Source organism: Phocoena phocoena, chromosome 4 (genome assembly GCF_963924675.1).
Source record: "Phocoena phocoena chromosome 4, mPhoPho1.1, whole genome shotgun sequence".
Classification (NCBI taxonomy): Eukaryota; Metazoa; Chordata; class Mammalia; order Artiodactyla; family Phocoenidae; genus Phocoena; species Phocoena phocoena.
The window spans coordinates 111,785,946-111,798,103 of record NC_089222.1 but is presented as its reverse complement, the minus strand read 5'-3'; the positions used below and the strand labels follow the sequence as shown (position 1 = coordinate 111,798,103).

The 12,158-nt window shown below is 33.2% G+C and overlaps 1 protein-coding gene across 1 annotated transcript in view; it reads right to left on the bottom strand.

Moving 5' to 3' along the window:
• Positions 1-12,158, bottom strand: part of GBE1 (1,4-alpha-glucan branching enzyme 1) — a 298,444-nt gene that overhangs the window by 75,894 nt on the left and 210,392 nt on the right. The window contains exons 9-11 of the mRNA XM_065876297.1: positions 11,836-11,963; positions 7,433-7,531; positions 1,834-1,944 (exon numbers count right to left, since the gene is read on the bottom strand). Coding sequence (XP_065732369.1) covers positions 1,834-1,944; positions 7,433-7,531; positions 11,836-11,963 — 338 coding nt within the window. The remainder of the gene's footprint in view (positions 1-1,833; positions 1,945-7,432; positions 7,532-11,835; positions 11,964-12,158) is intronic.

Below are 12,158 nucleotides of genomic sequence, written 5' to 3'. Positions count from 1 at the left end.
TAGGCAATTTGCATCTTTTTGTACATTCCCAACAATTTGTAATATAAGGCAGAATTATGTGGATCTTTAAAGTATGAAATAATTCTTGGTAAATCCATACTGTTTCTGTACATTTGTGGAGAAAAATTATGAAATTAACCTACCAGTTTCATCTTCAATTTGTTTATTCCACTCATTTATTTATTCTTTTATTCATTCATATAAAATACACATATATTGGAAGCTCAAAACATGCTATAACTGCTAGGAGTTTGTAATAGAAAGATATCATTTATGCATGCATTTTAATTTTCATATTGTTATGTATTTGGCAAGGGATTCCCCCAATCTTAAATTAATACTACTCATTTCTTATTTTGTTACGTATTGGTTCTGGTTTCTTCATAGGTATTTGTTTGATCTTGCTCCACAGCCAATTTAAGTTGAAAAGAAAGTGCTGCTCCAACTAGGAAGATGCAAAACTTAATATATGTCTACTTTATGAGTGAGCAAACATTCTGTACAGGCCAAACAGTACATAGTGTAGGCATTGTGGGCTCCTTCCTCAGTCTCAACTACTTAAATATACCATTATGGCTCAAAAGCAGCCATAGACAATAGGTGAGTGAATGAACATGGCTGTGTTCCAATTACCTTTACAAAAACAAGCAGCAGACAGAATCTGGCCCATGGGCCTTGGTAGCTGACCTCTGGTCTACTTATACTTTCTTAACAGTTCAAAGGAGACACCTGAAAAACTACTGTCTACCTTAAATTGTCAATTTCTGCTGAAATACTGAGGAGCTTATTGGTTTAACTTTAATTTTCTGAATACATATACTGCAAATAATTTCAGACAGTTTTACTGTCTTTTTAATGTATAAGGAGTTCATTTTATGTTGTTTATGCTGGTTCATAGGCTTTATATAACTGAATGGCCATTTCCTGCATTTATTTATGTTTATTGAGTGACTACGAGGAATAGCACAGTGCTAAAGCTGGAAATACAAAGGTATCAGAAGCAAATTTTCTGCTTAAAATGTGATGAGAAAGTGAAGAATGGGGAAACTATTTTTTCCCTATACACCTGGATGAAGGCTTCAAGGAGAGTATGTCTGAGCCAGGGCATTAGGTCTTCACACGAGCTTCCCAGGTGACGTAGGCATTTGCAGGTGTGTGGGGAAAAGTACAAGATTGGAGCAAGGTTGACCTACTCAGGAATGGGTGGAAATTTAACAGTATTGAAGAATAGAACTCTTGGAGGGTTGAGCAGAGAATAAACTTTGGCATGAGCCAGGATATGACAGGCTGTGAATGAGAAGATTTAACCAAAAGATCTGGGTTGACAAAATTAGCTTTGCCCTTTGGAAAATACCTCAGACTACATTACAGAGGATGGACTAAAATCAAAAGGGACAGAGGTCAGGGCGATCAATCAGCAAAAGATTTCAGTGACTGAGGGAAAAAATGATGAAAGCTTGTGAAAAGGCATAAAAGAAAACCTTTAGAAGGAAACCTAAAATGGAAATTAAAATTAACCTGGATTAGCACCAACATTCCTCTTGTGACAACAAAGGAAAACATGTAAGATAACACTTGAAACTGTCATTCACAATCATTTAATTACAGTTTGGCATGGTAAAAGTGGTACTGCATTTTGAAGCTGGAATTTATGGATCTACAAAATAATTTTTAAATGTTTTTCAAGTATGAATAGTTGTCACATAAAATAGACAGATAACACATTACATTAACTGTATTAAACTATAGAAATTTGTACTGTGATATGTTTATAATTAGGTATGTTAATAAATACAGACAGAGACAGAATGGTTTATACACATATTAATTTACCTGATCATGGCTCTCTGCATAAGCAATGCACTTTTCAAGGTAGCGTCTGTTTGTGAGTGTATACACTATATTGCCCATATTCCAATCTTCATCTTTATATTCTTTAAGTAACTAAATAAAAGACAAAAAATAATTCCAATACACCATTATCATCCTTACTTTAAATCCCAGTCTGAGGGTATACATCATATCAATCCAAATTATTTAAGATGCAGATATAAGCACACTCACAGAGCAAAAATATCTTTGTCAAAACTTTTACTGAAATCACAGCTTTTATACAGACTATCCAAATGACAGTGGTGTTGCATGTGTGTGTGCATGTGTTTGTTTTTCTGCAGATGATTTGATCACTGCATTTTAGGATTTTTGTAACCTTTTTCCTCTGTAATAGCTGCTACCTCTTGATTAATGACCACAGTGAAGTGTTGTGCAGTATGTCTTTCCGGAACTTCCACAAGGTAGAGATATACTTGCTACATTTTTAGGTTTGAATGAAAAAAAAAATTAGCATGAATAATGTCTTGTTCCATTCTTAAAAAAAAATTAAAACAACTGTTATTTCAAAGTATAAAGCCTAATTATCATGAATAATTATCATCTTAACAGACCACACATTTTTGTTTCCACTTCAGCTGCTACTCAGTCTCCAGTGTGGCTTCTGTGCCACTAACACCTCTTCAGTGCAAATGACCTTGCCAAAATCTCAGACTATGATTGTCTCCTAGGTCAGTAATTGCTCTTTCTTAGGCAAATGCTTGCAGTACATGATGATAATGCTGACCCTACCCCTTCCATAAAATGCTTTCCTTCTTAGTCTACCAATTGTGAAACTCTTGACTGTTTTGTTTTGTTTTGCAACCACTCTAGACATCCTGTAAAATCCATTCCTCTGCCTATCCTATAAAAGCTGGTGCTGCTCAGAGTTAATAGCGTAAAAATAGCCTGTCCTTTTACTCAACGCATTCTTTCTAAGTGGGTTCATTTCTCTTGTCCAAAAGTGTCAATGGCATGCTGATAGAAGCAGAATTCTAAAATGGCCCCTATGATTCCGGCTCCCTCAGATTCACATCTTTGTATAGTCCTTAACCTGGAGTGTGGGAGGGTCCTTTGAATACAATGGGTGTCCTTAGAAGAAACTGTGAGATAATAACAGTAATGTTTTAAGTTGCTAAATTTGTGGTAGTTTGTTATACAACAATAGAAAATTAATGAAGATTTTGGTACAAGAAATGGGGTTCCAGCCTGCCTGTATCTTCCTTTGCATGTTTTTTTTTTTTTTTGGCTCAGTGGAATTCAGAGGTGCTTAGCCATCCTGCATAATTGCATTGTGAATCACTGAGAACCAGAGGACAGGCTATATTAGGCAGACTAATGGTCACCCACAGGTGTTTACATCCTCATACCCAGAGTCTGTGAATATGTCACCTTACATGGCAAAAAGGACTTTAGAGATATGTTGAAGTTAAGGACATTGAAATGGGTAGATTATCCTGGATTATCTGGATGGGCCGAATGTAGTTGCAGGCATCTTTCTTAAAAGATGCCTGAATTGTCAGAGTAAGAGAGAGATTTGAAGATGCTACCCTGCTGGCTTTGAGGATGGGGGAAGGGACAATGGACTAAGGAATACAGGAATACAGGTCCATGCTTTTACAGGCTTTTAGAAGCTAGAAAAGTCAAGGAAACAGAGCCTCCAGAAGGAATGCATCCTTACTAATGCCTTGATTTTAGCTTAGTAAGACCCATTTCAGATTTGTGACTATATGACAGTAAGTTTGTGTTATTTTAAGACACTAAGTTTGTGGTACTTAGATACAGCAACAATTTGAAACTAATGTATAGACCTATACAAATATGCTCAATTAAGTTCAACTACTGTGTAAAAACAATTCAGTGGAAGTAGGTTCAATGGACTTTTCAACAAATCATGCTGAATGAGTTAGACATCTATAGGCAAAAGAAAACAGAAAAAAACCCTTACACGTTGACTGAACAAAAACTAACTCAAATGGACTATGGGTTTAAATATAAAAGTAAAACTATAAAATGTTTAATAGAAAACAGGCGAGTCAAAGAATTCTTAGGCTTGTCACCAAAAGAGATCTCTAAAAGGAAAAAAAAAAATAAATTGGCCTTCATCAAATTTAAAGGAAACAAAGAACTTCTTGTTCTGTGCAAGTCCACATGAAGAGGATGAAAAGACAAGCAAAGACTGGGATAAAATATTTGTCAACCACATAGCCCCCCACAAAAGAGTTGAATCTAGACTATATAAAGAACTCTCAAAACTCCACAGTAAATAAATGATCCGATTAGAAAATGGTCAGAAGACATGAACAGACATTTCACCAAAGAGGATATACAGAAGGCAAATTAGCACAGGAAAAGATGTTCATCATCATCAGTCATTAAGGAAAGACAAAGTAAACCCATAGTGAGGTACTTCTGCACACCTGTTAGAATGATTAAAATAAAAAATAGTACAATAGCAAATGCTATTGTTCAATGATGTACAGAAATTGGATCTCACCAAAGTGGCTGGTGGAAATGTAAAATAGTACAGCTACTCAGAAAAATACTTTGGCAGTTTTTTAACAAATTAACATCCAACCACTATAAGACCCAGTAATTGTACTTTGGGGCATTTATCCTAGAATAATGAAAATTTATGGTTATACAAAAATATGTACACAAATATTTATAGCAGCTTTCTTTACAAGAGCCAAAACCTAGAAACAATCTAGATGTCTTTTAATGGACAAATAATTAAACTATGATACATCCATGCCATGGAATACCATTTAACAATGAAAAGGAGTACACTGAAGTAGAGTCACAGATATAGAAAACAAACTTCAAGTTACCAGGTGATAAGTAAGGGAGGGGGGGATAAATTGGGAAATTGGGATTGACATATACACACTACTATATATAAAATAGATAACTAATGAGAACCTACTGTATAGCAAATGGTACTCTACTCAGTACTCTGTAATGGCCTATATGGGAAATGAATCTAAGAAAAGAGTGGATATATGTATAACTGATTCACTTTGCTGTATACCTGAAACTAACACAACATTGTAAATCAACTATACTCCAATAAAAATTCTTTTTTAAAAGTTGAAAAGGAATAGACTACTGATACATGCAAGAACCTGGATGAAATCCCCAGAGAATTCGATTGAGTGAAAAATGGCAATTCCAAAAGGTTACATACTGTATAATTCCATTTATATAACATTCTTGAAATGAAAAAATTATAGAAATGGAGATCAGGTTAGTGGTGGTCAAAAGTTAAGGAGTAACTGTGGGAAGAGGGAAGTGCGTGTGGTTATAAAGGCAACATTTGGGAAACTTGTGGTAGTGGAAGTGTTCTACATCTTGACTATGTCCATATCACTATCCTGGTTGTGATATTGTACTATAGCTTTGCAAGATGTTACCATTGGGGAATACTGTTTAAGAATTCACCAGATCATACTGTATTATTTCTTACAACTGCATGGAAATCTACAATTATCTTAATATAAAAAGTGTAATTAAAAAAACTATATATAATGAAAAATACCAGATGCTCAATAACTATTTGGTAGAATTAATAAATGAATGAATTCAATTAAATACCTATATTACCTTTACATGAACACGTCAGTTATTAGATAATAAAAATGATCAAATAAAATGAAAGAAGAAACAGCAAATTTGGCATATTTTAGATAGGCAAATATTTGTTCAGTAAATGACTAAACTAATATGATATCCCAAACTACTGATTTTGAACTCTACAAGTAGAAAATGGTAAATAATTTGTTTCTGAACAACAAAAACATGAATGAAATCTAGCATTCTAATCTAATGCATACTCTATGTGTAGATAAAATGCGTGACACATACATTCTGAGTAGTTGTCATTTCTATCAATACTCATGTGTTTTATTGACATTTGAAGGAATGATAATCATTTATGGGATTTTTTTTAAATGCACAAATTATAAAAGGACTGGAAAATCACTGAGTTTTTAAAAAAAATATTATTTTAACTATCTCATCTTATTAACAAAGGCTCTCACTTTGGTGATGAAAAAAGATGTTAAGTAATTACATAAAACAGAAGATGATATCTGTCTTCAGAGGCTTTACAAACTACAAAGACAAGATGGCCATATCCTAAACAGAGGACAATACATTTTTTTCTATTTATATGACGTACTGCATAGTATAGTATCTTGAGCATACAAGGTACTGAAATGTTTAGTAAGTTAAATTTTTTTTAAAACCTGACATGATTGCTCAGAGAAGGAAATATCCTACTGTGAGCCATGACTGACTGGAAAATAATTCTAGGTTGATGTACACCTTAAAATATCCTGAAATTTGCCCAAAGACTGATGAAGGCTTTTCAGTAAAAAAAAGTAAGATTTGGCACTTGTGAGGAGAAAAAAGTCTGTGTGGAAGATTAGAAATAATAAAAGATGGTGGGTGGATAAAGAACCTTCAACTAAGGTAAGAAACTTGAAGACCACAGCATTTTTTTAAGGTAACAAATACAAAGCAACTTTCCCAGGTATTAAAGTTGGAACACACATTTGTTTGTTCCTTTGATTTCTAAGTCTAATCGCCTCTGTAAAACCCTTGCTTTTCGACCTGACAATGTTTATGAAATCATTATAGATGGAGAAGCGGAAGTTGTGCTGGTAGAGTTTTAATGTCACAGCTGTGCACTGCCCAAATTGCCTAGGGATACAGAAAAGGCAATTAAGAGATGATTACAGTAACTATTTCCTTCAGAGTAGGCTTTATGTTTTTTCTGTACAAAGTTAAGCTCTTCTACCGTTGTGATCTCATGGCACCTGTTCATGTCTGTACTAAAGGGCTTAACAGAAAGCAATGATTATTTGATACGTATCTGACTCCTTATACATATTCAGCGTATATAATTAAAGACTTAGCCACTCAGAAATGTTCTACATCAAATCTATGTAACAACTTTAGTCGTTTAGACAAACATAAAATGAAACAAAATATAATCCAAACTACTTGAACGGTCATTAAATTTAATAAAATTGTATTAGAAATCATATGCAAGGTGTCATGTATAATTATTCATTCCTAGTGCCTAACACATGGTAAGGACTTTTAAATGCTAAATAAAGGAATGGATAAATCCAAATCTGTTGAGAAAAAAACCATACTATGAAGCAAGTACTGGGAATTAAGGAGTGACTTCTATATTAATTGATGATTTGCAGGCAGAAATGGATGCATTGATGAAGTTTAATGTGTTTTAAATATAGAACACCAAACTTTCATATAATTGCATTGATAAGGCAAAATTCCATTTACACAGCTAACATTATATCAATCATATTTTCTCTGTGCCTGTATAATGCAAGTGTGAATACTTTAAATTAGAACTTTTAGAATTTTGAGAGGCACCTTATAAAAAGCACAAGAAGCAACACACTAATGAGAGAATACTTCAATTATATCTGTAACTACTGATCACAACCAAGAAATAAATCAAAGAAATAATAAATAAACCAACATAATACATAGTATCCGCAGGAAAAATTTTTTTTACATGAAACCTTACCTGGATCCATTTATCTGGAACTGCCATGGCTAATCGATAGTCAAAGCCACCCCCTCCCAGGGAAATTGGAAAACACAGAGCTGGCATTCCTGATACATCCTAAAATAAAGAGCATCAGAATTATCAGTTCATATTGCTTAAACTTTTACTATATATTCTTCTGACAGTAAAATCCAGGCCAATAAATACAAACAATAAATAGGGGTGAATACTCTTGGGAGTACTTTGGTAGCATAACTGTAAAAGTAGATAAAATTGTGATAATGTATCTCATTTCCCAATAAGATTTTGTGTAATGCTTTTCATTTCAGGACAAATTTGATCTCTTTTCCTTAGTAGTACATAGAGAACACAAAATAGTAAAAGTGCTATTGTTGAAACATAGCTTCTTATACTAATTTTTGGGTACTATATTTATTAACTACTGCTTTCATCAAACATAAAAATACATGTGCCATAGATCTGTTATTCTTGTTCTCTTTGTATACAGCATGGACATATAGTGTATTTTGTGAGAACTTAGCTTCTGATGAAATGGAAAGTAGAGTTAGCACACTAAGAGCGAAGCAGCAAGATGGCTTTCACTATAGTCAGTTACACTTGGAAATGGTCTTTGAAGTTATCTAGTGGATTCTCTTCATTTAGAAGATACAGAAATTGAGGCTTATTGAGGTGAAGGGATCGCTAAAGACATGTTTCTCCATGGTAGAGCCAGGACTCAGACATCTGGCCTTTTGACAGGATCTTCCTACTGTCATGACACCACTAGATTGTCAGTAATCAAATAAATATACAATCAAACAGATAAGTAAAAAAATAATGGTACAAGGACCCAGATGCAACAAAATACATTACTATAACAACTGTGGTAAAATATGGGACAAGTACTAGTAATTCTAACTCCACAATATCTTTCCAATAAATTCTTTTCCTTTGCTCCATTTCTACAGACACTATCTTATTTAACCTACATTACTGTTTGCTTCAACCACTATATTTCCAAACAAAGTTCCCCATCTCCAGTTTCTCTTTACCCTAATTGCTGCTGAAGAGTCTGCTCCTATCACTGCTTGCCAATAGCTTTCAATAGCCAACAATAAAAAACTCAAATTCTTCAATTTAAGATATAATTCAACAATTATACTTTAAGTGTTGACAATATAGTTCACTATTTGATTATCGGCTTCCTCATTCACTGTTAAAATTTAAGATCCATGGAGCAGGACTTTTGTTGCTGTTGCTGTTGCCATTGTCCACTGACATATGCCAGGAATCTAGAATAGTAGAAGAGTCGCTGGCATAAGGCAGGAACTCAGTAACTCCCTGCTGAGTGAATGCATGAAGGTGCTGCCAAGGATTTCAAGATACATAAGACATAATACTTGACTTGCTGGATTCATGAACTAGGACCTAAATGAACATGCACACACATACACTTATCATGAAATGACAACGTGCGTGGCTGTCATAATTGTTAGCTGAAGTACACAGAAAGTGCAAGGAAGAGACCTCTATCTTTCCATCGTTATTTTTACTATTTCATTTCAAATATTCAATACCTCATCCACTTTGAAACATTTACTCTTCCCTGTACTTGTCACAAGCTTTTCTGTGTGTGTCATTGCCCAAATTCTTCTTTGGATCATTTTCCTTACTTCCTATGAAAGACTATCACATACTCTGAGCTCTCTGAGACTTAACTGCTTCTTCTTCCACAACACCTCATCCTCAAACTTGTCCCACAGAAAAGCTGGAAAAAAAGAAACATATGACCTCTCTGGACTTCCAAAATATGTATTAATTGTTTTCTAATGGAAGAGAGCTACAGTTAAATATAGTACATGGTGGGATACATCCATAAGAAAGTATTCATCAATAATATCTTATTTCTACATACTTCCTTATAGTTTATAAAAGTGAAAAAAAGATGAATTAAAAAAAGTGAAAAAGGATGAATGTTTAACAGAAAAGAAACCATTTTAAAAGAATTATATTTATCAAAATATATCACATTTTCACAGATATGATAGGTATTCAGTTCAATTCCTTATAAACACTGGCTGAATATGTATTAATCTCAGGCACCTGTGTTAGGCACTGGAATTACGGACACAATGCCTTCCCAAAAGAATTTTTGTAAGACCCAGAGTTTTCCTAAGACTGGTGATAAGATGACATTAAAGATCAAGATAATTTTTCTCAAGAAAACATTAAGGTACAGTCTATATTCGGTCTACAGGTAGTTTTAGCAAATAGTTTGAAAGGAAATAGAATCTGCTAAGAAAAATATTTGGACATCAATTGGTCTTAACTCCTAAATCTGACTACTAGAAGGCTGCCCCATTAATGCATATGAGATATTTCTAGTTCTCTTCTGGAAGTACAGAGCTAATGACTATTCTTTTAAAATCTTAAAAGAAAAAAAAAAAGTAAACATAATGGTCACTAAAATAAATATGCTTTAAATATAAAGGAGTTGATGCTTACTGACATAGGATATTAAAATGATCATGTATGTTTCAAATGAAGTTAAAATAGTTTTAATTCTTTAATATCTAAAGATGACTCATGACTATTCCAGAGGGGTAAAAAGCCTCAGTTATCAAAAAAATATTTTTAATTAATACAGCAAATATAACCATGTATAATAGTAGATATACAGAAAAAAGGCTTCAATTTTAATAACTATTATTATAAATAAATTCAAATGTCTACTACAGGACTTTATTGTAACATTGCATTACTTATTCATTACACCACATTCCTTTCTTAAAAAAAAAAGTTCATGAGGATCAATTCCACATTCTGAAGACTCTCACTAGACAGAAAAGTGATGTATTGAAATTGAAGTAGTTTTCAATTTAAGTAGAATAAATTGAAGATACTTCTTGTTTTAAAAATATCTAAAACCAAGTAATATAAAGTAGGCTAAAGTCTCCAAGTTTCCTTGGTAGAAACACTGATAATCATACAAGAGCTCCCTAGATGATGAAACTATTTTACTTGAAATGAATGGAAAGATCAATGTAACAATTTTAAGTTTCATGTATTAAATAATTACTTCTTTTTCTTCAGTACCCACTTCTGATTTGTGATGTCATTAATTGTTTGTAGTAATTTGTTATATATAATGTCTCGGCTTCAAATTGCCATAAATATAATTGACAAAACTAATTAATTTTTTTGATGTTTAACAGATAATATTAAAATATATAAAGACAAAATAAAAGTTTAAAAGTACTAATTTACATTAAAAAATATTCAGCACAGAAAGTGTTAGCATAAGTACTAAAAAGACTTATAAGTTATGACCAAATATAGGTAGGTAGAGATTGTGAAACAATACAGAGTATCAAAATGGCATTGTAATTGTGGGGTTTTTAAATTTTATATGAAAATTTACTCCAGGAATTTAGGATCTATTGCTCTATTCCTAGAAGATATTTAGGAGGCAAAAGGTCTCTGTTCTCGATCCAGAGATAAACCAGGAAATCATATCACCTAGTTTGAGATTTGGAGTTTTGAGAAATGATGTATAGAAAAAAGGCTATACAAACAATAAACACTACAAGAAGGAGACTGTCACTACTGCATATCATTCCAATGAACAAAATGCCAAAAATGTGAAAATACACCTTAACTCTGACTCTTTCAATAGCCTTACTACTTTTATATGCCAATCACTACACTTTGTATAGAACAGTTTTGACACACTAAGTTCAATTTTAATAATAATTCCTAGTTAGAGGACTCACAAAACCAGAGGGACTTTACTACTAAATATAAATTAGCATAAGCATTTAACAAACTTCTTAATTTATCAAATTTATCACCAAGAGGGGAATTGTCAATTATGCATATACCGAATTATATCATTACGGTGCAGCTTTGGGACAGTTAATCATGAACCTTCAGTAATCATGAATAACTAGTGAACATTTGGCAATTTCAGAGCAATAACGTAAACAAGAAAGGTAATTGCATCAGAACAAGAGAGGTTTCAGAGAAGCTCGCAGGCAGTGATCCATGCCATCTCTAATGATTAAACCAGAAAGGAAAAAAAAACTTAAATAGCCAGACGCATATTAATATTCAATTCTTTTCTGTGCTGAAGGTCACATGGCAAAAGGACCTGTCCACTGATTAGGGTATTTTACTTTCTAACCACTGGCAGTTTCTTTTTTAACAATGGAATAATGACAAGTAATTAGGGTACATTATCTGATAATAGGAAAACAGTGAATTCTGAATAATGTGCCACCCACACAAGGTAGCTGCACTATAGTCAGGGTATAATTGCACTTATGCAATTACTGACAACATAGAGATCATTCAAATATTGTATACTGATAAAATGTTCTATTTTAAAGGGGGTCAGAGGGTAGAGATCATTATACCTTTACCTCAGCTATTGTTATAGAATCTGGATACAGCGTGTGAACCAAATGATTTGCCAACATGATATAGGTCAAAGCGTCTTCATCTACTTGTAGTCCAAAATACTCATGGTAGTCACCGGAAAAATTCTGACCTAGAGAACAGAAAACCAATATGGATGCATCATGTTAGCATGTAAGTCTTAACTCTGCACAAATGCCTCCACCAATTAGATGGTTGATATCAGTTTTGTTATCATAGCAAAATGTCATGAGCCAGCAATTATATGATTTAACTTACAAAAGTACTCCATATCTACATTCAAAGTTCAGACAATCCTGCAATTCAA